Source organism: Pteronotus mesoamericanus, unplaced genomic scaffold, assembly GCF_021234165.1.
Source record: "Pteronotus mesoamericanus isolate MK-2021 breed Mesoamerican mustached bat unplaced genomic scaffold, CSHL_Meso_final contig_182, whole genome shotgun sequence".
In the NCBI taxonomy this organism is placed as follows: Eukaryota; Metazoa; Chordata; class Mammalia; order Chiroptera; family Mormoopidae; genus Pteronotus; species Pteronotus mesoamericanus.
Genome location: NW_026555078.1, coordinates 3,402,486 through 3,426,590, shown reverse-complemented (window position 1 = coordinate 3,426,590; position 24,105 = coordinate 3,402,486). Strand labels below are relative to the sequence as shown.

The window sequence follows — 24,105 nt, the reverse complement described above, 5'->3', positions numbered from 1 at the left end:
ACAGAGAAGGTATTTGAGTTGCGAAAGTTTCGCAAACTCTCTTTCTGTTGAGTACACATGAACTTTGTGGCTTACGCTGTGTTAAATGGCAAGGTCTATTGACGTTTTTGAAGAACTAGTCATTACAATTTGGAAAACACTATGAACACAGAGTGAACAGCAAGCACAACATTTTAAAGAATCATAGGCTATGTTCCGGGAAGGCACGAACTATGACTTGGGCCATGTGCTGTGATAAGCAGGGCATTAGGCGGGAAGTAGGTGTCATAGATGAATGGCAGATGAAAGAATGAAACCAGGAGAGGCTGGAGCGTGGCTCCAATGAACTCAGCCTTTCCCTAGATTTACACTGTCCTTCTGTGTCACTGGATTTAACCGCCAGGGTGACCTTGAGTGGGAAGGGGGACAGAGGAGCAATCTGAGACTCAGGAGACTGTCATGCTACAATAGTGATGGACCTGAGACTCATCCCCAGGTCACGGGCCCCGCCAGGCTCCAGAGCACCTTCCTGTGCCTGGTTTTTCACACAGGGCGCATTGAGGGGCGGGTTGTTTTCCTCACTGTTGGTTGAGCTGCGGGTTGACTTTGCGCCAAGGGCAGCCTCAGTACAGTCAGCCGGTTAGTCCCGGAAGTCCAGCTTGCCTCAGTCCTCCCCGCAGGGACAAACTTCTGTGCCCAGGGCAGTGCAGATCTGCTGAATCTCTCCAGCTCCTTTGAAGGTTCACGAAAAACATTTGATTTCAGGTGAGCATGGGGCTGTGGGTGGGGCTGGAGTCAAGGGCCCCCAGCCAGCTTGGTGAACCTGCCCATGGTATCTCATCACAAGTCACACATGCGCACATACACAGACGGGTGCATGCACACATGCACACACACACGCAACCCTCCTGCTCCGAGAGCTGCACACAGACAACAGTCTGGAGCACTGCTGGCTCACCCTGCTGCCGTGACCTTGAGCATGCGCTCCCCTTCGCTGAACCCCCTTTCCTGCTTCTCCCCTGATCCACCTTCCAGGCCCAGGTCAGGGGCTACCTCCTCCAGGGAGTCTTCCAGGAGCGCCCAGCCTCCTGCAGCCCCCCGTTCACCCTGCACAGCAGTCCCCACACTGCCGCTGCTCGGGAGCTGTAATGAGCTCTCTGCCCTTCCGTCCCTTGCAAAGGCCGGCGAGCGTGGTCCAGGCTGCCAGTCCCTCATGTCCTGACCTGAGTGAGTCAACACGTGACCAAACAAACTTCTCTCTGGGCCTCCACTTTCCCGTCTCTACAGTGCTCACGTTGGATCGTGACCTCTCAGCACGAAAGCTCTGTGGTTTGGGGGACCTGCTCACGCAGAATATTCTGCATGAATTCTGTGTGCCCATCCCTGGCAAACCTGAGTTCCCTGTCGGGGCAACAGTGCCTCATCCATCCTGCACCCCCAGCACATGGCTCAAGTCCCGACAGACTTTCCGTCAATGTTTGTTCAGCGAGTGAATGAATGAATGAATGGATGAACGTTAAGTGGAATAAGGGAATGAGCTTTTCATCAATGCCAAGATATTCACCAAAGCAAATTACCAGGCAAATGGACAGATGGAGACCTGGCTGTTCTCTGCCGAGAAATAAACCATATGGAACAAACCTCTGCCCGTGAGGCATTCATTCCTCAAGGCAGAGTTTCAGTTGCTTCTCCCCTTTACAGACGAAAGAAATGAAGTTTAGAAAGGTCCAGGATTGCCCAAGGTCACATGGAAAATTCAGAAGCAGGATGGGGTAGTGTGAGGATGACTAATTCTGTCAATAATTACTCAAACCCAGAGTAGACAAACAGGGGCAAATCAGGCCCTTCCTAAAATAAATTCTAGGGTTTTCAGACTGGGGTCTGCTGAGTCAGAAGCACTAGAGGGGAGACCTCATGTTCTCTGGAGAAAAATATCTGCTGCTTTCTGGGGTCTGGCCGGTGCCAGGCCCTGGACAGGGTCAGCCGGGTGCATAATCGCTTCGACTGTCCACGACCCTGGGACGTGGGGATTCTTAGCTCCATCCCGCAGAAGGGAAGCGGAAGCCCAGAGAGGTCAGGTGACTTGGCCACCGTCTCCGGGCTCCCACACCGCAGCAGAGCCTTAGCCGAGCCTGGGTGGCCAGACTCCCCCCGACTCCACCAGAGGGGCCTGCTGCCCCGCCCCTCCACGGGAGCCTCTGTGAGTCCGGGAGTGTGCCCCAGGTCCCAGCCTGGGATATGGCAGAGCCGGGATTTGAAGAGGGGTCAGCTGGAGAAGGGACTCTGAGTGTGTCCGATGAGACCCATTCTCTGTGTGTGAGCAGGAAGTAGGGGGCTTGGGGGGACGGGGACACAGGGGGACCGCCCCACCCAGGACGGAGGGCGTCTTCCCGAGCCACAGAAACACCTGGAGGAGATTCAGCGGACTTGAGACCTGTGACGAGCCAGGATCGCTGCCCCTGGGGACAGCTAGTGCCTGCCTGTGAGCTTTGGGCCAGGGCGCTCCCAGCAAGTGCGCAGCACTGAGTGCTTCTGCCCAGACAGGGTGTCTGCTTGGGTGTTCCTCTCATCTCCTTGTAAATCCACCCCCTCCCAAGCTCTGGGTTCGAATCCTCACTCCACCACCTACCAGTTGTTTGACATGGGGTGCATTACTTAACCTTCCTAGGCCTCTGTTTTCCTACCCGTCAAATGGGGGTGTAAACACAGGGCCCCCCACCGCGTTGGGCTGTGGTGAGGATGAGAGGGGACGCGCCTGGGAAGGATCCGCACAGTGCCTGACACAGAGCGGAAGCTCTGCGAACATCAGGGATCGTGATTACTGCTGTCATTGCCGTTGTCCCCTCATGCCCCTTGCTTGCAGACCAAGGACGCCAGAGGATGGAGTCCCCTCGGTGGTGGCTGCTGTTCCCGGCGCTCATGGCCGTGGACCATTGTCTGGCCCTGGTTGACCAAAAAGATTCCGATCCCATCGATACCAACCCCCGCGACGTCCCACCGAGGCCTGCCCTACCCTGCCACAAGCTGTCCGTGAGCAACATAGACTTCGCCTTCAACCTCTACAGACAGCTGGCTTGGAACGCCCCCGGGGAGAACATTCTCTTCTCCCCAGCGAGCGTCTCCTCAGCCTTGGCCACGCTCTTCCTCGGAGCCCCTGCAGCCAGCAGGGCCCAGCTCCTGGAGGGCCTGGGGCTCAACCTCTCCGTGGTGCCCGAGGCCGAGGTCCAGGAGGCCTTCCAGGACCTGCTGCTCCGGCTCCCCCTGCAGGGCCCCCGGCTCCTGCTGACGGTGGGCCAGCGCAGGTTCCATAGCCTGGGCCCCGGGGCCGGGCAGGACCCAGGGGAAGGCCAGAAATGCATCCGCGAGTACGTAGAGAAGCAGACCCAGGGGAAGCTTGGGGCCTGGGTGGAGGATCTCGGGAACGAGACTGCAGCCGTCCTCGTGAATCATGTGCTCCTCCGGGGTAAGAGTGCATATATCCAACGTGGAATCTCCTTCTGGGGACTGGGGCTCCAGGCACATCGCAGCCCTGCGTCTCACAGCATCCAGAAAGCCTCCCCTGCTGACTTCGATATAGGAGGTCCACCAAATCCTCGCCGTTTCTGCTTGAATACCCCCAGTGACAGGGAACTCATCACCTATCCCGTTTTAATGCTACTTGTTGAGTCTTTTTCAAAGAAGGATGTTTCCAACTTTAGTGTGCATAGCGTTCCCAGAGAAACTTGTTTAAAATGCAGGTGTCCCCAGAAGGTCCTGATGTAAGGGATAGGGAATTCAGGGACCCAAGACCCTGCATTTGAAGAGGCCCTCCTCCTTCCTTCCTCCCGAGGATGGTTCTGCTGCAGGCAGGCCCTGACCCCCACTTTGAGTAACCCTGAAAGCAACCCAATCGAAGAGCGTGAACCCCCTTCCTCTGGCAGGTCCTGGAAGGCATGGTTTAGAGCAGGGAGCAACACAAGGCCAGGGAGACCCTTTGCTTCTTCCAAAAGAGCCAGTAAGGTCACAGACCTGGCTCCTTAGCTGTGCCCCCTGACTCCGCAGATGCATCCGGTCCCCCTCACACTGTATGGCACTTTGCAGGTCTCGAGGGGCATTCGCTCTCCTGTCCCACTTGACCTTCTCACCTGGAAGAAGCACAAGAGGCTCAGATTAATGTTTCTGCATTACAAGTGCAGAGACAGGTTTTTAAATAAGTGCTTCACCTGAGCCACTGAGGCATCTCTCAAATGCATGCCTATGAATACTTACCACATGTGTTCTGTAAGCGTGTTCACACGCACACACACAATCTAAGCATGATGCCCCTATGATCATGACAGTCACTGTGCCTATTTGATTTTCATTAAATTCTCCTCACAACCCAACAAGGTTATTATTAGGTCTATTTGAGAGACAGAGAAACTGAGGCCCGTGTGAGGCGACTTGCCTTAGACCTGCAAGCCAGACAGAGCCTCGCCTTCGGTCCACGTGTTTTCAGGGCAGCTTGTACCACAACGATACATTTTTTTTCCTTTAAAATTAACCACCTGTGAAAGAGACTAAGGAGACCAGAGAGTGGAATAGTATTTGCACCATCATAATACTATGACGTTACCATGATAGTACTTATTCCCATTGTACAAACGAGAGATGGAAGCTCAGGGTGGTCCAGGGTTTAGTCCCCCAGGATCACCCAGGTCACAAAGGACAAGCCATGAGGGAGTTACGAAGCCAGGCTTGGCGTCCAAACTGTGGACTCCCCATTCCCACGGGCTGCCAGAGGGGTCACCCTGAGCCCATCCTCGCTTCTCTCCAAGGTGACATCAGTGTCTCTCTTCCCCTCAGCCGGGTGGGAGACACCCTTTGACCTGGAGGCCACCAGCCCGAAGGAGTTCTTTGTGGATGAGCTCAGGACTGTGCAGGTGCCCATGATGCGGCAGAAGGCCCGCCACCGCTTCCTCCATGACCCCGAGCTGCAGTGCACGGTGCTGCAGATGGACCACGCCGGGGCCGGGAACGTCACCACCTTCTTCGTCTTCCCCAGCCGGGGCGCGCTGGGGCAGCTGGAAGACGCCCTGCTGCCCGAGACACTGATCAAGTGGGACAGTTTGCTCAGGACGAGGTAGACGGCTCACAGCGGGTGCCGGGGGCGACGGGTCCCTGCTGCCTTGCTCGCTCACACGCAATGGCCTCAGTGATTGTCACCCCCTGGACACTGCCACCTCCCAGAGTGCTGTCACCCCAGGGCACTGTCCCTGGCCTCCCTGCGTGTGTCAGGGTGGGGCCTGGTCGATGGCACTGGGCCAGCGGTCGGGAGGCTTGTTCTAGTCCCAGCTCTGGTGCCACCCTGTGTAGCCCCATGACAAGCAGAGTTAAACAGTAGGGGACAGCATGCACTTTAGAAAGCTCTCTCCCAGCCCCGCCCTCCCCCCTCCCCCCAGAGGAGGGGCTGAAGGGACAGAGAGGCGAGGGTGGGAAGGCTGCAGCCTGGGGCTGGGTGGGGGTGGAGACTGAACAGCAAACCGAGTCTGTCTCTCCACAGGGAACTCAATTTCCACTTCCCCAAGTTTTCCATTTCCAGCACCTCCAGGCTGGAGCTGCTCCTCCCGCGAGGCGCGGTGGGAGGAGGCCTCCCAGGACAGCCCGGCCTGAACGTGTCCAGGGTAAGCTGGGGATGAGGCTTCGGGGTGCTGGCCACTCTCCGTGTCTTTGGGCCACAGCTGGGGGAGGGCCCCGGAACCTCCTCACAGAGGGGAGTTGCTGTTTCCTGTAACTTTACAAGTTACCAAGTGTTCGCTGACGCTGGGGTCCCAGGGGAGGAAGTCCCCATCCCCGCCCTCGAGTGACAGACAAGGAAAGAGAAGGCAGGTATGGACACACAGAGGAAGCTCCCGGAGGGCACGCCTGCTCGTGGCCCGTGGACAAGCTGTGCCGAGCAGGGACTGAGAGGGAACGCGGGAGAGCCAGGGAAGGGAGGCTGGTGCCTTGGGACCTGAGAGTCCCTCACTGGGTTGGGCGCAGGCCCTGGAGGGCCCTGGGAGCCACGCTGGTGACCTGGAACTCTATCTTGAGGCCAAAAGGGATGCAGTCAGGGGCTTTAAGCATGACCATACTTGTGCTCTAGAACAACCTAGAAAGATCTGTGGAGAGGCACAAGTCAGCCTGGCCCGAGGTACCGAGAACAGAGGGAAATAAATGTTCAGGGCTGGGAGCCCTGTCGGGGAGGAGGGGAGTCGCAGGAGGCGGAAGCAGGGGGCAGAGCGCGCAGCTCACAGCACCGCCAGCCTCACCTCCACGCCAGCCTCGCTGGGCCTCACTGGGCACTGGTCTGGGCCAGGCACCAGGCCCGTGCCTCGCAGGACGTCGGTGAGGTACGTGCCGTCATTCCCATTTCACAGATGGAGCAACCGAGGCTTAGAGGGGCTAAGAAAACCACCCCAGGTCAGCACTGCTAGTTAGTGTCAAGCCAGCACTTGAGCCAAGTTAAGTTGTTTACCGTCAAAGGCCTACATCCTTTTCCTTGAATGGCCCTGGGTCCCTGTGGCCTCCTCATCACACACACTCTAGAAGGGGCAGTGGAGGGCAAGTGAGGGAGTGTGGGCTTTGAGGTCAGACAGACCCAGGTCCAAGCCCTGGCTTTGTCCTGTCCTGGCTGTGTGACCTTAGACAAGCCACACTGCTTTGCTGAGCCTCAGTGGCTTCATCGGGTAATTGGGGGCCCTGAGTCCTGCTTGAGGGGACGGGAAGGTACCAGACATAGATGAGGTTCGGGGACAGGGCAGAGAACAGAACCAGTATAATCTAGTGTGGGGATGGGAAGGCGCAACAACGAATAAACAAATACGTACATAACGTGTCAGCTGACAATAAGTGCCAAATCCGAAGGGCGAATGGAGAAGAGGTGAGCAGGTACGTGAACGAATGGTTAAGTGTGGGGTTAAGTAAAGGACTAGAAAAGAAAGGGTACAAAATACAGGTCCGGTCGATCCCTCCTATGGGGTCAGTTGACGACCCCCGAACTTGCCTTGCAGGTCACTCACAAGGCCGTGATGACTCTGGGTGAGGAGGGCTCAGAGGCGGCTGCTGCCACCAGCATCCAGCTCACTCCCAGCCCCCACCCTGACTTCGACTCCACACCCCCTCCAGACACTGAGTTCCGTCGGCCCTTCCTGGTGATGACCTTTCACACAGAAACAGGAAGCATGCTTTTCCTGGGGAAGATTGTAAACCCATTGGGGTGATGTGTGGAGTGAGCCCGAGAGCAGAGCGGGGTACAGGGTCAGCGTCCAAGCCTCTGTGTGCCCCTGGGGGCGTCACCAGGCTATTTCGGGTTCCCTCGTCATCTGGAAGCGAAATGGGACGTATTTCAAAGGGGTGACGATGGTAGGTACCCCTGAACCTGCTTCCTGTGGCCACAGAAGAATCCCCTGTCCACACGCCTGGGGCCTGTGTTGCAGAAGCTTGTTCAGTGAGACAGTGCATGTGCCCTGGTTCTGTTGTGTGGCTTTCACAGGCGCCTGTGGGGTGAGGGTAGTAAGGGGGATCGAGGCTGGGCCATTGAGTAAACACCTACTACGCGCCAGGTGCCTTGTACATTTCATCTCATGTTAAAATTAATTTCCACAACAACCTCACAAGATAAGTATTGGGTTGGACCCTATGAAATTGCTTATGGTTTCACCTGCTATGAGTTCTCCCTTGTTATAGCTGAGGCTCAGAACTTAAGACACACGCTCAAGGTCACTCAGCCGGCAGCAGCATAGCTGGGACTCAGGTGCGGTTTAAGTCAAAGCCTGGACTCTTTCCATTTTCACCCATTTTGCTAAATTGAGTGAGTATCCAACTTGCTTGGGTGCACAAATCCCCTGGGATCTTGGGGAGGAAAAATAGATTTGGATGCAGTCAGCTTGGGCTCCCCACAAGATCCTGGGATGCTGAAGCTCCTGGTCAGGTGACCGCACGGGGGCAGCAGGTGCTACAGGCCCTGTCCCCGTGACCCGAGGAGGGGTTAGCTTGGTGTGGCCAGCAGGGCAGAGGAGCGGCCCTGGCCCCTCAAGGCACCCATGGGGCTGAGCACAGTTTGGCAATACCTTCCAGAGCCTGTGGGCGAAGCTTGCTTCAGGGTCACCTACTAATGAGCATTTTCGGGGGAAACAAGTGTCCCAAACAAAGGCTTTTTTGCCCATTCTAGGCATACTGTGGGGGCTATGCACCATGTCAGTCATTGCAACTGAGACCTAGGCTGTCACTTGGCTCCTGTGCCCAGGTTCCCAGTTGCATAGAAGGGAGTCACTCAGGCTTTGGGGCCAGACCGTCCCCGAGACCAAATCCCGCCCCCAGCTCTCTCTAGATGCCACCGGGAGCAGCGATGGGGCCTGCAAGCAGACACAAAGAGCCAGCTGAATGCCGCTCAAGGGCCGCGACATGTGATCTTATTGGAGCTTCATTTCACGTTTACTGCCAGAAATAAAACTTACTGATTTTTTTCCTCTTCTCAAGTGAGAAGGTGCCCAGCGAAGCACCAACGAGTCAGTAAAGTTGGCCTCCCCAGAAAGGGGAGCCCCAGAGTCACGGAGAGTATCCTCTAAAAAAGACAGTGAGCTCCAAGACACTAGAACATGGGTGTCTTCTTAGATTTTGTTTTTTGAGGGTTGACCACGGGGCGTCCCAAACTCAAATGCCTATGGCACCAGGTGGGCAGTAGGCAGGGGTGAGGGAAAAGATCACAGCGCAAATTTAGTAGGAGACGTCAGCTGAAGTGGGTGCTGGGGAAACATGAGGGGTGGCGGGGATCGTGGTAAACTGGAGAGTGGGGCTTCACCTAAGGGCGCGCCCAGTGGTGGCCTCCCTGGGACAGTGGCTTAGAAGAGAAAGAAATTTACATTCTGACCTCACATAAAAGTGTCAGTGTGTGTGGTAGCTCCAGTTCACCCAGTCATCAGGGAACCAGACTTCTAAATTGTGGGCCTGCCATTCCTAGGGTGTTGTCTTCTTCTGGATGTCTGAAGACCACCGACCAGTGTCTCCACCTCCCAGCCAACAGGAAGGGGGCAAGGGAAAAGGGAGGGCAAATCCACTCCCTTTAAATGTACAACCCACAAATTATACACGTCTCTTCACCTCTCCTCCTGTTGGCCAGAATCTAGTCACATGGTGCACCTAGCTGCAAGAGAGGCAGAGAAATGTCATTTCTATCTTGGGTGGCCATGTGCCCAGCCCAAAATAGGGGATTCTCTTAGTTTAGAAGAAGGGGTGATTGGTTATTAGGGACCCTCCCCCATAACCTCTGCCTAAGTTCCTGCCAGCCTCAGTTAGACCTTGCAAAAGGTGCCCAAGGGTTGCTGGCTTTTCAAGTTTTGAGAGAAACTAAAAGCCAGGTTTTTAATGTAAAAAATGTTTCCATTTTTGAATGTTGGCAACACATTCAATTTAAACAAAGAAAACAACCAAGCAGCCACAATAAGTGAGATCAATGAAGCAAGCAGTGGCTCCAGAAGGCAGCTGGTCAGAGTGGAGAGCGGTCTGCAGGACCCCTAAGCCTGGCCCTGGAACAAGGTGCCTTGGGTTAACCAAGGAGCCTTGGGGTGTAACCTGGACTGAAACCCCAGGGAAATAGAAGACTGTCCCCAGAGAGAGAAGATGGCAGCTATAAAGCAGCTTAAATCACAGGACCACAGGTTCAGGAATGTTTGAACACAATTAACAAAAAAACATGGAAGACTCATCCTCTAGACAATTTCTGTCAATAGAGACAATTTATACAAAGATAATTGTTGTGACAATGTTAGAGATTTTGCTGAAATGAAGACAAATACAATAGATGTTATGGAAAGCGAACAAAGATCGTGACATACCCACGTCTTTATTTTGTTTTTCATCCAAACATGATTTGTCCTAGACATGTGCAATAATAATTAAATAGCCATCTTTGGTTTTTTGCTGATTTTCAGTCATGTAAAACTATAACTGTATAGAAAATTTTTAGTTCTTTCAAGGGATGAATTTAAAAAACTTTTTTATCCTTACTCAAAGACACTTTTTCATTGCTTTTAGAGACAGAGGAAGGGAGAGAAAGATGGAGAAATATCAGTGTGAGAGGAACATTGATTGGTTGCCTTCCATACATGCCTTGACCAGGAATCGAACCCACAACCTTTCGGTGTATGGGTGACACTCCAACCAACCAAACCACACCAGCCAGGGCTCAAGCGGGGAATTTTATCCAGTAGTTGGTTTTAGCTTAACTGATAGCTTGTCAGTCTCTGGGCACATATGGAAAGCAGTCTCCTTTTGTGCCTTGTTCCTGGAGGGCCCGGCTAGAAGGCAACCAGGATCTGCCCTCTGTCCCTTCTGGGGACCGCCATTTTTGGCCATTCCCACCTATGACTTAGTAGCCCCTTTCTAGGCCCAGTCAACCCCATGCCCCTGTGAGGGAGTGACATGCTGGTGTCCTGCTCAATGTGCCCCACCTCCTCCCTCCTGTTTGTCCCTGTCATCTGGCCAGTCATCTGTCTCTGTCCACAGATGATCTGGTCCAAGTCCTCAGGCGTCCACTATCCCAAAGATGGGAAGGGGCCCTCTGGCTGTCTGGTGATGTGGCTCTCCATCCTGCGACCCCCAATTCCTGTGACAATGAAGCTGAAAGACTTCTCTGTCCTCTGGGACAAGCAAGCCCCCAGCAGCACAGGTAATACTGGGTTAGGCCGCCCTGCCCCATGCGGGGGAGCCTGACGCAGCCCCTGCCTTGGACGTGCGCGTGCGGGGCTGTGCACACAGGGGCTGGGTGTCAGGCAACCCCAGCTATAGTCGAGGGTGAGTCAAGGACAGGTCTAGCTTGAGGAGGAGGGGGTCGGGGGGCAGGGTGGTCCTTCAGGAAGACCCTGGGAGCCTTGGGTCTGAGGTGGCAGCTTGATGCCAGCCGCCAGCTGTGTGACCATGCGCAAATATGTTTGTAAAACGGAGCTTGTAATGATGCTGACCCCCTACCAAGGGCCGTCTCAGACCCTGACATCTTCGGTCCTCACTACGACCCCACGAGGGAGGGGCTCCTTGTGTTCTGAGAGAACAAACTCGAGAACGGAGGCTTAAGTAACTTCCTCCCCTGAGGCCCTAGATGGAAGCCGCGTCTGCCCTGAAGCCCCCAGTGTGTGCCCCCCACTCCTCCCCTGAGCCCTGGGCCTCCCTCCCGGTCACCTTGGTTCCAGCGTCCACCTTCTGTGCCAACAGCACAACGAACCACATCTAAGCCACCTTTCAGGGGCCTGAGGCAGTGCCTGGGCCAGGATGGGCAATTGAGGGACGCTGGCTGGCTGGACCCTGGGCAGACCTGGGCGGTCCCCACAGGAGAGCAGAGGACAGAGAGAGGGAGGCCGAGGAGAGGGAGAGAGAGGTGTGAACACAGCCCCGTCCTCCGTCTTACACACCAGACACACACACACACGCACGCACGCACGCACGCACACACACACGCGGCAGGCTGGGGTGAGAGGGAGCGCAGGCCCCCCGTGGGGGATGGCTGCAGAGAAAGGCAGCAGGGAGACAGGAGAGAAAATTGCACCGATTCCCGAAGCAGAGCAAGAAATTGCTTCCAGAGGTGGTTTGGAGTTGGCCCCCGGCCCCTACAGCCCCGTCACTTAGCAGGGCTAGAGGTCCCCTTGCAGCTGCCAGGACCAGGAGGAGGCGGGGGACAGGCAGGGGCGGACGGGGCCTGCTGGAGAAAATCTCCCCAAACCAGGCTTGGCACCCGGGCCTCTGATTGCCCTGAGCCGGGGGGCGGGGTGGCAGGGAAAAGTGGTCCAATATGGCTGGTCCTCCCCGCACCCCCGATGCCCATCTGCTTATTGCGTCCGAGAGGCCAGGCGGGTAACCCGAGAGTCCCGAAGGTGTGGCCCTTAAAACCAGGCCGTCCCTAAGCAGGGGGCTCTGTCTGCAGCGTCTGGGGTTGGCGAAACTCAAACACAAAAAGCTCACAGGAAAGTCTGGAGGAAACACAGCCCGCAGTGAGGGGCCCAGCCGAATCCTTCCCTCTCCTTTTCTTGTTTCCTAGTAAAAACATTCAGCACGAGATCTGCCTCTTGAACACATTTTAAGTGCATGATTCTGAATTATTATCTATAAGAACAATATTATGCAGCAGATCTCGAGGACAGTTTCAGTTTGTATAACTATAACTTTATATCCACTGAGTAATGATTCCCCGCTTCCCCTCCCCCAGCCCCGTCCATCCGCATCCTGTTCTTTGCCCTTATGAGTTTGGCTATTTTAGGTACGTCATAGAAGCAGTCTTTGTCCTTCTGTGTCTGGCTGACTTCATCAGCTTCATGTCCTCCTGGTTCGACCACGTGTCACATATTCCAAATTTTCTTTTTTGAGGCCGAATAGTATTCCATGGTATGTAGAAAGTGAAAAGAAAAGTTACAGGAGAGGCGAAAATATTTCCGAACCATGTATCTGATAAGATATTAATATCCAAAATATAGAGGGCACTCCTACAATGCAATGCCCCAAACACAAATAACCCTATTAAACATGGACAACCTTTCTCCAAAGAAGACACACAAATGGCCAACGGTTACATGAAAAGGTGCTCAGCGTCACTAATCATCAGGGAAATGCGCCTCAAAACCACAAGGAGAGATCACCTCACACCTGTTAGTATGAGCATTATCGAAAAAGCAAAAGATAAATGTTGGCAAGAATGTGGAGAAGTCAGAACCTCTGAGCACTGTTGGTGGGAATGTAAACTGGTGCAGCCGCTGTGGGAAACAGTAGGGAGGTTTCTCAATAGATTAAAAACAGAATCAGCATATGGTCCAGCGCCCCCACTCTGGGTATTTTAATCCAAAAGGCTTGAAATCAAGATCTCAGAGAGATACCTGCAGTGTCCAAGCGGTGGAAATCGCCTGAATGAGTGGATAACAGATTCCTCTCATCCTTGTCCTATTTCAGTCTCCATTGTCACATGTCAGAGCAGGCAAAGGTCCCGAGAGCATTTCCTCCAGTGCTTTTCAAACAATGCTTTTCCGGGGGCAGCAGGGCCAGCGGGGGCACTTGGGGACCCCATCACGTTCCGAGTGGGGTAGCTCCTCTCCCTGCTCTCCAAGTAAGATTTTGGCGAAGGATCAGGCAGCACTGCTAAAAGTATTTAAAATGTAAACAATTCTTAATGACATCAAATTGTTAAAATGTAATTTAATTATTTTCCCAGGGAGGGGAAAGTGGCTGGTAATGTCCCAGGGTCTCGTGGCCAGAGAGGATAGGAGGCCAGCCTGCCGTCCTCAGACCTCTGAGTCAGGCAACCTCAGGTTCTCTCTCCCCTCCTTCCCTCCCTGCCTTCCTGCCTTCCTTCCTTCTTCTCTCTTTTCCTTCCTTCTTTCCTTTCTCTACCTCCTCCTCCTACTTCTTCTTCTTCTTCTTCTCCTCTCCCTCCCTCATTTTCCCCTTCTTCTTCTCCTTCTTTGTATTATTCTTCTCCCCTCCTCTCCCTCCTCGTCCTTCTCCTCCGCCCCCTTCCTCCTTCTTTTCTCTCTGTCTCTGACTCTGTCTTTCTCTCCTGCACGGTTTGCTGCATAACCTTGGGCAAGTCGCAGGATTAGCTTCACGTACCTCCTTGGAAAAAAAGAGTACTATAGTGCCTCCTCCATGGGGCAGTCAGCAAGGCACCTGAGTCACTAACCCTAAAACACTTAGGAGCTTGTCCCCACGGCTGCCTCACTGTGGTGACCTGGGCCGGGAACCCAGACACCCAGCCCTGGTCTCAGCTCCACCACGGACGCCTCACCTCCTCTCCCTTCCCCACTCTGCCCTCATCTGCTCGGCAAGAACGTTGGCCCAAAGCCAGGGTCCTTCACCTTGGCTGCACATAGGATCATCTGGGAAAGCTTTTTAAAAGTGCTGACCCACAGGCCTCACTCCCACGGCTTCTGACGTCACTCGTCTGCAGGGGGCTTCGGCACCCGCACTTTAAAAAAATTCCCTCAGCAATGCTCATGGGCCGCCAGAGCTGAGAGCCACAGCGCCACAAAGCGGAAGCCTCCTTCCAGCCCTAATGCGCTGTGGGTGGACTCGGCTTCATTCTGATGCCATCCGACAACCACAGTGAGGTCGGACGCCCTCTTAGGTGTTAGGTCTCTGGCCCATGCTGCCCCATACGTTTCATTGCCTGGGAAATGCCTGATGTGGCTTAACTGGGAGTTTTCAAGTAAACTGTTTTCTGCCCGTTAACCCGCCTCCAAGGCAGATGAACCTGCCTTGTCGTTGACAGTCATGCAGTTCAAGTTCATAGTCCTGTGATCTCATCCTAGTTATATAAGGGGATGGGAGTGTTTTTGAGCAACTCTAACTTGCCATCATGTGCACATTGGGTCATGGCTATTCCACTCTGTCTTTGCCTCCAGTTTAATGATATTAAAGGGGGTTAGAGAAATTCATAACTTTCACACATTAAAAGGAGGCGAAGGAAAGAGGAAGGGAGAGGAGAGGGAGGAGAAGAAGGGAAGAGAGAGAGGGAGGAAGGACTCCTTTTCATGCAATAGCAATAATTATGACAAACGAATTAGTCCTGGAACACACTTGAGAAATCTGCCAGCTCTAGATAGAAAAAAAAATGTTAAATATTGCTGAAGAATATAAAGAAGATTCAAAAACATGGGAAGATGCATCAGAGTCTTGGATAACAAGACTCAGCAACAGTTCTTCCCAAGCTAAGGTGTGAGTTTAGTAAGAATTCAGGAAGATTCTAAAATTTATATGAAATAATAAATAAGCAAGAATGGTTAGTAAAATGACAAAAACATAAAAAACATTGGGGGAAGACTATCCCCACCAGATATTAAAACATATTATAACATTCCCAATTTAAATTATACAATTTTACTTTATTAATTATAAAATATATCATTAAAACCGTATGGTACATGAAGATGCAGGCTAATCAATGGAACAAAATAGAAAATCGGCAAATAGCCCCAAATATATAATGGCATTTAGCCTCTGATACAGAAGGTATTTCAAATTGGTGGGGAAAAGGTGCATTTGTCATCAAACAGGATTGAGAAAACAAAGTTGCCGCCTGGCAATAAAAAGTTGGATCTGTGAGTTTTGTAGTAATCATTGCGTCTGTTCACAAATATTCCACTTTTCCTCTCCTCCCAACCACGTGATTTGCCTTCATCTCTGAAATGCGAGCGTAAGGCCTTTCCCTTCAGAGGAAGTCTTTGACAGCCAGGGCGTGACTCACTGCGTCCCTCTGTTCCTGCCACAGTGACCCCACCAGGTTCCCAACAACGTGCTCTGTCAGCCTGGGTCCCAGAGTCCCCAGCTAACCCGCAATTCACATGAATTATCTGCAAGAAATTAGCCCTTATTGTGCTCACCCACGGGGCGTGGGGCTCTTTGTTACTGCAGCGCACACTCGCCTACCCTGGCGCCGTCGCAGCAACACCGGGATAAGTTACACAGACATCAACGACAGCCACGTGGAAAATGACGCCCTGAAAGTGCTAGAAGAAATCACAAGGGAACTATTTAAAACCTTGGCGTAAGCAATGCCTTTCTATCCAAGAAAGAAAATCAAAAGGCCATTTTTTTTAAGATTAATTCGTTTACATACAAATAAAGTGACTAAATACTACTATCAGCAAGGTCAAAATACAAAGGAAAAACTGGGGGAAATACAACTTATATCATGGAAACTTATTAATATATAAAGAGTTCTTAGAAATCAATAAAAAAAGACTAAACCCAGTATAAAAATGGACAAAAATATTAATCAATGTTTATAACCCAGCAAATGAGGTTGGCTCTTAAACTTACAAAAATACACTCAACTTTACTCAGCTTAAAGGAAATGCAAATTAAAACTTCAACTGAGAATCTCTGTTTCATCTGGCAGATTGGCAAACGTCAAAAAAGTTGATGCTATAGTAATAAAAGCGTAGGAAACAGGGACTTTTGTATATCCCTAGAGAAAATATAAATTAGAACAGTTTTGGGAAAGGGATATCTGATAATATCTCAAAATTATAAGTGTACATATGCTCTAACCCAACGATTCCATTTCTAGGAATTTATCCTGAATAAACATTTCTCCCAAGAGAACATACAGATGCCAACAGAAATATGAAAATATGCTCAACGTCACTAATCATCAGGGAAATGCAAATTTAAGCCACAATGAGATAGATATCACCTAGCACTCGTCAGAATAGCTGTCATCAGTAAATCAACAAACAACATGTCGGCGAGGATGTGGAGCAAAGGGAACCCTTGTGCACTGTTGGTGGGATTATAAGTTAATGACACACTATGGAAAACTATGGAGATTCTTCAAAATATTAAAAATAGAACTGCTATACAATCCAGCAATTCCACTTCTGGGTATTTATCCAAACAAAACAAAAACACTATTTTGTAAAGATATATATACCCTTATGTTCATTGCAGCATTACTAGTAAAGAAGATATGATACAGGTATACAATGGAATATTATTCAGCAATGTAAGAGAATGAAACCTTGCCATTTGCAACAACACAGGGTGGGCCTAGATGGCATTATGCTAATGAAATAAGTCAGACAGAGAAAGACAAATACTGTATGATACACTTTTAAGTAAAATCTAAAAAAACAAAATAAAATTAAACACACCCATAGATATAGAGAATAAGCTGACGTTGCCAAAGGCAATGGGTGGGGGGTGGGAATAAAAATAAACAAAAATTAAATTAAATTTAAAATATAATAATTTAAAACACAAAGTCAAAAATAAAAATTAAAAAGAAAGAAAAAGAAAAGAAAAGAATCTTAATACCTAGCGATCAATTAGGGTTTACATAAATGACAATCCAGTCATGCAATGAATGTGGTGCAGACAAACAATGAGTAAACTCTTCGTGACTCTTTGGGAACTGATGTGGAAAAATCACTCAGTTATGCTGCTAACCACATGCAAGGGGCAAGGAGCAGAGAAGCAGGGATATGATGCTGCCATTTGAATATGAATAAAAGAGTTCTGGGGGGAAAATGTTCAAGTTGCTGAAAAGGTGCTTGTCTTTGGGAAAGGGGACGGGCTGTCTGGGAGAGGTTTGGAGGAAGATTTTCCTGTATCTCTTTCATTCACTTTGAATTTTGAACAATGGGAATATCACCTCTTCAAAAAACAACTTCAAACGAGGGGCAGAACAGAAACTCTCTGGGGTGACTGGTTCTCCAAGGCCCGCCAGCACGAGACCGCAGCTAGGACCCATCCAGCAATGACATGACGTGTTTATGTGTTTCCGAGTATTGGAAACAATTATGTAACCCTACGTGCCTCTGAAATTTCATACCAAGAAGGTTCAAGGCAATTGACCACAATTTCCCCGCTGCCCGGAGTTGCGGGTGTTTCAGAATTAGAAGACAGTTCTTCAGAAAAGCTGAGACCCAAAAATATTTTAAAAGGTCAACTCTAATTCCATTTCTGTGAAGAGGTTCTTCCCTCCCGCCCCCAACTAAAGCTATCGAATTGCTCTAGAATGTCAAATGGATTTCAAATCTTCTGTCTGAGGCAGAAGCTCCCATGACGATCGCTGTCACAGCTTCCCTCTGCGTGGAGAAGGCCCTGATGGGTCTGTCCCTGAGTGGAGAACCTATGTCGACCCTGGGTTTCACGTGAGACATACCTGCCTGGCGTTGCCTGCGGGGAGTGGTGACGACGCCTCAGGGAGCTGGCGTGCTTCTCTAGGGGCTGCGGAACAAGCCAGGCTCCCCACTCAGGTCCGCGCCCGTGCTGCGCTGCCCACTCTGAGCGCGCTGGGCACAGGGCCGGCGTGAGCAAAGAGCCTTCTAATCAGGAGACTCTAGATTTGCGTCCCCCATGTTCCAAAACCACCCCTGCCAAGGGTCTGCGATGACAACGATGGATTCCCATTAGAGCAGATACTGGGGAGTTGGGCCCCAGGTCCGTGACAATACAGACTTGTCAACGAGCATCCCAGACGCATCAGGAGGACAGAAGACCCGAGGAGTGAGTGTCTACAGTTTAATGAGCGCCGCAGAAGCTTCCTCGTCAGCTACCTAGAAAACGGGAGCACCCACCCACACCCACTTCCTCATCAGGATGAGGAACGAATTCCCAGCCACCTGGGTGGGGACTCAGGGCCAGATGAATTTCAATATTGAAAGTAAGAAAATGTAACACTTGTTGTCCAGCTAAGTTAGCGGAGTAAAATAATAACCTACTCCATTTTTATTGTTATTATTATTTGGTTAATAGTCTGTGGGGAGACTGTCTTTGGGGTGCCCTCTGTGTTGATTCAGCTAACACTGTGTCCATCCGTGGGACGGGCTTGTTCGGGGCTGGTGCCTGCCTGCTACTCCATCGCTCAGCCCTGGCTTCCGCTGTCTACCTACATCCTTTGGGCGGGTTGAGGCACTTCTTGACACATGGCTCCAACATTGCTCTCAGACACTGTCCCTTAGCTCCACCCTCTATTCCCATATGGGTTGGTCCTGCCCATTCCCACTTCTGCAAGTTGAAGCCCCAGCAGGTGACCAAGATAGTGCAGAGGGTCTCTGATTTGCCCACTCTGAGGAACTAAAATCTCAATTAAATGCATTACATAAGGTAGATTCAATCCACCTTGAGAGCTTCTTTAACCTGGGGCTTTATTCAGGTAAGCACAACGTTGATTGAGAGTTATTGACCCCATGTGTTGGAATAAGAACCACTTTAAGCTAATTTTAGCAAAAGTGTATATGTCCTGGATACTCTCTGGGGACCTGTCACGGTGCCCACGGACTCGCAGCATCCAGGCAGCGATGAGAAAGCTTAAGCAGGAGGGTGAGAGAACAGCCCTCCCCGCCTGGGCCTGCACCGCCCATTCTCTACCGCGGGCCTTGGAGTTCTCCTTCTTGTCCTTTGCCCTTGCAGCTTGTCTCCGTGGGAGCCCCAAGACTAAGCTCTCATCCACTGCACTTAGAGATGTCAAGTCCCTTACAAATAACATGTTATAGGAGGCTTCACTCCCTCTTTTGTCTCTTAAAGTTCTGGGCGACTGTTGTAAGTCACCCACTCAACAAATATGGGGGGCTTCTCTTCGTCTCTTTTCAAGCTCTGGGGATGGCTTTCCTGTTTGTGGCTATGTGTGCAATATACATATATATACACACATACATATACACACATACATACACCTTTTTTTGTTAATCCATTTGAAAGTAAGTTGTGGACATCAAGACACATACATATACACATATACACACACCGACTCATATGCAGTTGCATGCAGGTGTGCACACACACGCGCATGTGAATATGTTAAAAAACACCAAGGCGGCACCTGGCCTCTCAGAGCCAGCCGCGCGTCTGCTCTCATCATGAGCGCTGCTCAGGGCCCAGGGAAGCAGGAATACGCCTCCACGTGTTTTGCCGCATGTCATCAGAACAAAAAATAAGTGTGTCCAGATGCTGGGGAGGACTGTGAGCCGTGTCCCTGCTGACTTTGGAGACAAGGCTGCTGTGGACGAGGGCAGGCTCTGAGCGCTCAGGCAGCGAGGGGGGCTTGCTGCCCTTCCTCTCCCAGAGCCACAGCTTCTTACATGATAATGTGTCGTTTTCTGGAAGTCCTAACATTCATTCTTCTGCTTCTTCTTACATGACAATGAGTGCTTCTGGAGATACTCACAAATTAGCACAATATTCCCAAACAGTTGCTCACGACAGCTGGAGAGTATTTTTCAGTATTACATAATTGCTATTACACCCAAATTTGCATAACATAGTTTTATACAAACCCACGTGAAACTTAAGATAGGTTTTTCATATTGTCAAATATGCTAAACTTGCAAAGGGTATTATATTTATTAAAATATTTAATAATATTAAATTGAAAAATAAATTGTGCTGTGTTTCAGTAATTCTAAATTAAAATTTTATATTAATGATACTTTGTATTCTGCCCTTTAATAAAAGATAACTGTAAATATTTTAGAAGAAAAAATAAGTAGGAAACATCAACAATTTTTAATTTTTTGTCCTTTACATTTTTATGAAAACATAGTCACATTTTGCATACTTTGAATTCAATTAATTTATTTTTCAACACTTTAGCTATTACTGTCGCTAGAAAATATTGTGAGATAACTTGGATCATAGCAATACAATCAGTGATTCTGCTGAAATGAAGGAATAAATGAAGAAATAAAAATATTTTTTGAAATAAGTGTATAGCGGTTAAAAAATTTTGCCTTTGTAGATTGTGTTACACATCCAACCCATGACAGCCTGTCATTGGAACACCCACACACACACTATAATAATGAAGTTCTTTCTTAAATATTTTGCCAATTTTTAATCATATAAAACTCATAGCTTTATAGATTATTTGTTTTGTCATTGTACAGGCATATTTGAAAAGACAGGCTAGGATATGTACTATTTAGTGACATAAGTTTGGTGCATAACTTCAAATGTTTAGGTGCATGGGGTTGTGGGCTCCTAGCTACACCCTGACCCCAAGGCCTGTCCTGGTTGTCTCATTGCGCACCCCCTGAATGGTAGAACAGGCCTGCGCACGCAGACCAGACCTACAGACGTGCGCTTATTCATACCAACCATGAGTGGAAAGACAAGTATATATTCGCAAGCCCCAAATCAGATTAGTTTACAACAATGTCTTAATAATAGGTACACAGTTAATTGAGTAAAATCCATTTATAAAAACAGTCTTTACAAGTGCCGTTTGTAAAGGGCATTTGATATAAGAGGGTATTTCTTTTCAATTTAACTTTCTGAAACATTTCAGAAAATTAGGAAGGCTAGAACATCGAACTTCATCTTACACTCGATGGTGAAGTAGCACAGAGACTGCCATTAAATTGGGGAGAGAAAAGGGTGCTGGGCGTGTTTTGTTAGTCCATGTCGTTCCTGAATTCCCACCCAGGGCAAGTCTCTATAAAGTAGAAACAGCAGATACTATTTCTGGAGGAGGAGATGAAATCAGGTTTTTTTAGACAGTATGATATATCAATAAAACCCAAGAGAATCATCTGAAAAGCTATTTAAAATAACGAGAGCTCAATAATATGGCCAGATACATGGTAAATATGCCAAAGTCAATAGTGCTTTTTATATACCAGCAGTACAGAGGAGGAGGCACAGGGACAAGGGGCGGCCACCATGAAGTATCGCCCCTCCACGGAGGGAGGCGAACAGAAGGCATCGATGCTTTTAACGGGGCTGGTTGCATAGAACTGTCTCAGCTTCCCGTTCTCGTCATGGGAGTGTTACTTCCCTCTGGTACAGGGAGGACCCCTTTCACGGGGCTCTTTCATCTGCATTTAAGAAAAAGAAGGAAGGTCTGCATGTTTTTTCTCAAATTTCTGTGTTGCAAGTGCCTATAACTCCAAGGAGAGAATATGTCAGAGAGGTGCATTGTGGGTGGCACACTTGCTAGGGTAAAGCAGCCCTTCTCTCTGACACCAGCCAGCACTACCTGGCGCTTCCAGCCCTGGCTGAGGAAGTGGTGGTGAGCGGGGGAGGCTCTCACAAAGCAGGTGGCTTCCTGGCAATAGAAGCTACCAGGTTGGCCCTTTGGAAGACATCGAGCTTGCACTGTCTGTGCCACACCACAGGATAAGGTGCACCGAGACAGCCCAGAGGCCAAGGGCAAACATGAGAGATGTGGCCAGCAGCGTGAAGTGCAATGGCGGGCTCCCTGGGCAAATGGCTAAGAGTTCTGCAGAGGCATCTGGCAGGAGGGATGCCTGGCGAGTGTCGCCCAGACCGCGCCTGCTCCGTCCAGTGGAGCCCTTCTGCACCTCGCCCCGCCCCACTCTTTCCCTCAGCACTGGAGCAGCAGAAGGTCACCTGGTGAGGCCTAGGAGAGGGAGGGGGCCACTCAGGCCCCCGGGGTCTGCCACCAGAGTGTGCAGGTAGGGCAAGGAGAAGTTTCCCTTTGGGTGGAATTCAATGTTCTCATTCTCACACTACAGAATTAAACAAAGGAATTGCTTTTTAAGCTGAAAGTAGGCAGTGGACATTTTATTATCGAGAAGTGATCAGAAAAGCTATGAGACAGCATGCAGGGTAGAGAGACGTGACTATCGTCAGGAGGGGAAATCCCGGAACTTTAAAGGGGCAGACTCCCAAGGACCCCTCCAGCTTCAGGGGCACATACCTGTGCACACATGTATGCACATAGGGGGTATGGGGACAGCAAGGGCCGGGGTAGCAAAGGGGACCTACAGCCTTTTCATTCTAGAGGATTTTGTGCCTGGGGAATGACGGGACAGGCAAGTATCCATTGAGGAATTACAAAACAACGTTTAAGAGTGTGCACAAACGCACACATACATACATACGCACCCTATGTTTTTCCCTTCTTAAAGGCCGACGTTTGACCTTTGGCCCTGACCCCCACATCCAGGCACGGCTGGCTTCTGGAACCATCGCATAAACCTCTGCGGCCATCGAGCCAGATTCTGGTGAGCCGTGACCCAACCCGGCAGTGAGGGCCGAGGGAGACGGAAACTCAGACGGGCGGGAAGGCGAGACAGACTGGGCTGGGGCACCCACACGCCTCCGTGTTCTCCCTGCTGTTCTATAAACATTGTCGTTTGCCATTAACTGTGAAGACAACGCTGATTAAAGAGCTTGCATGACAGCTTCGTGGAAAATACTCTCGCCTCATTACACAAACATCCACGGCCTCACTTTTAATTACCCATTTAGTGCCAGATTAACTCCTCATCCCTGCCAACAGCACGGCCTTTCTCCTGGAGAGGTCAGAAGGAAACCAGAAGAGCTGGGGGCCTGCCGCCCACTCCCTGACTCAGCCGGAAGAGCAGGGTCCCCACTCAATGGGGAGGCAACATGGACCCGGGACACAGCCCCACTTCCTTTTGGGTCCTTTTCCTTTGGTTTGGGCCCCAGACGTGATTCTAGCTGGAAAGGCCCCCTAGAAGACTGTTTTCTTTGGGGAACCCAAAGAAAATCTGCATGGCGAATGCGAACTCGCTTGGAAGCCGCCGGTCTGTGAGCGGGTGAGGGCTCCCCGATGCCTCTGCCGCGGGCAGCATGGCGCGCTGTGACAAGGACTTGGCGGTTCATTTGGTTCCTTCATACACGCTCGCAGCGCGCCGCTGCATGTGTTGGTCAGAGCTGGAAAAAATACGGCCCCTGTCCCAGAAACTCCATCCAGGGGAGAGACAGGAAAATCGATCAGAGCAATTGGCTTCAGTGGATGCTGGGACAGAGGTCTGCACTGGCCCCGCAGGGCACAGCAAGGGAGAAGGCAGGGGAGAAAGCGGGAAAAGCCCTGTGCAGGGGAGCCCAGCTCAGAGATTACCAGGGAACAAGGACAAGAAGGAGCCTTGAGAGGGCGCAGGGCAGCGAAGAGCTGTAAGGGAGTTCATGGGCCTGGGAAAGGACTGATGTGGATATGGAGGATGTGTGTGGCCCTCCTTAATGTCCTAGAATCTTGAACCCTCTTGCTGTGCTTGAGAATGTCCTTCTGCCCTGGCTGGTGTGGCTCAATGGATTGAGTGCTGCCCTGCAAGTCAAAAGATTGTTGATTCGATTCCTGGTCAGGGCACATGGCTGGGTCAGGGGCCAGGTCCCCAGTTGTGGGAGTGTGAGAAGCAACAGACTAATGTATCTCTTGCACATTGTTGTTTCTCTCCCTCTCTTTCTCCCTTCCTTTCCTTCCCTCTAAAAGTTAAATAAATAAAATCTTAAAAAAAAAAAAAAAAAAAAAAAAAGAATGTCCTTCTTAGGAATCCTAGCCTTCCCAAAATAAAAGCCAGCAAGTCTCTTTCCCCGCTTCCCTTGCAGCTAGGGCACAACTATGTGACCTTGAATCTACCAATCAGACACAGCTGTGGGAGACTTAATTTGGAAGCCAGTGATAATGATGAGAGAGAACTTGTAGACTTGCCTTGGTGACTCCATCCTTCCAGGGTGGTAATACACAGCGTCCAGCATTGTCCTTGCCTGTTTTTAGTCTGTTCTGCAGCAGTGGTACTGGAAGCTCCACTGGGGTGAAATGTGGCCACATTGCTCTTTCCTGTGAGCCTCCAAGACTGTACCCTTGGCTCCCCTAGAGATCCTGATAGCTGCCAGTTTCTTTTTACAATCCCCTTTTTCTCTTTAAACTAGAATGAGTTCTGT

The 24,105-nt window shown here is 50.6% G+C and overlaps 1 protein-coding gene across 5 annotated transcripts; it reads left to right on the top strand.

Annotated features, from left to right (window-relative positions):
• Nucleotides 1-226: 226 nt before the first annotated feature.
• On the top strand, nt 227-22,427 carry LOC129065796 (putative serpin A13). Of its 5 annotated transcripts, XM_054567073.1 has the most exons (7): nt 227-744; nt 2,843-3,442; nt 4,804-5,080; nt 5,501-5,621; nt 10,483-10,645; nt 15,364-15,496; nt 16,022-16,295. In XM_054567073.1, the coding sequence occupies exons 2-7, from the start codon at nt 2,860-2,862 to the stop codon at nt 16,032-16,034; spliced, it is 1,290 nt and encodes a 429-aa protein (XP_054423048.1). In that variant the 5' UTR covers nt 227-744; nt 2,843-2,859; the 3' UTR covers nt 16,035-16,295. The 5 variants fall into 5 exon arrangements, 4 of the variants coding, with proteins under 4 accessions (XP_054423048.1, XP_054423050.1, XP_054423052.1 ...); XM_054567075.1 differs by lacking the exons at nt 15,364-15,496; nt 16,022-16,295 and adding an exon at nt 22,326-22,427 and having other exon boundaries at nt 228-744; XM_054567077.1 differs by lacking the exon at nt 15,364-15,496 and having other exon boundaries at nt 229-744; nt 16,022-16,292.
• The last annotated feature ends 1,678 nt before the right edge of the window (nt 22,428-24,105 follow it).

Bases quoted from the DNA above. Each gene is read 5' to 3' on its own strand.
- LOC129065796 (XM_054567073.1), top strand. From the start codon at position 2,860: ATGGAGTCCCCTCGGTGGTGGCTGCTGTTCCCGGCGCTCATGGCCGTG. The intron at 5,081-5,500 runs GTAGACGGCTCA...GTCTCTCCACAG, and splicing joins GACAGTTTGCTCAGGACGAG to GGAACTCAATTTCCACTTCC. The intron at 5,622-10,482 runs GTAAGCTGGGGA...CTCTGTCCACAG, and splicing joins CCGGCCTGAACGTGTCCAGG to ATGATCTGGTCCAAGTCCTC.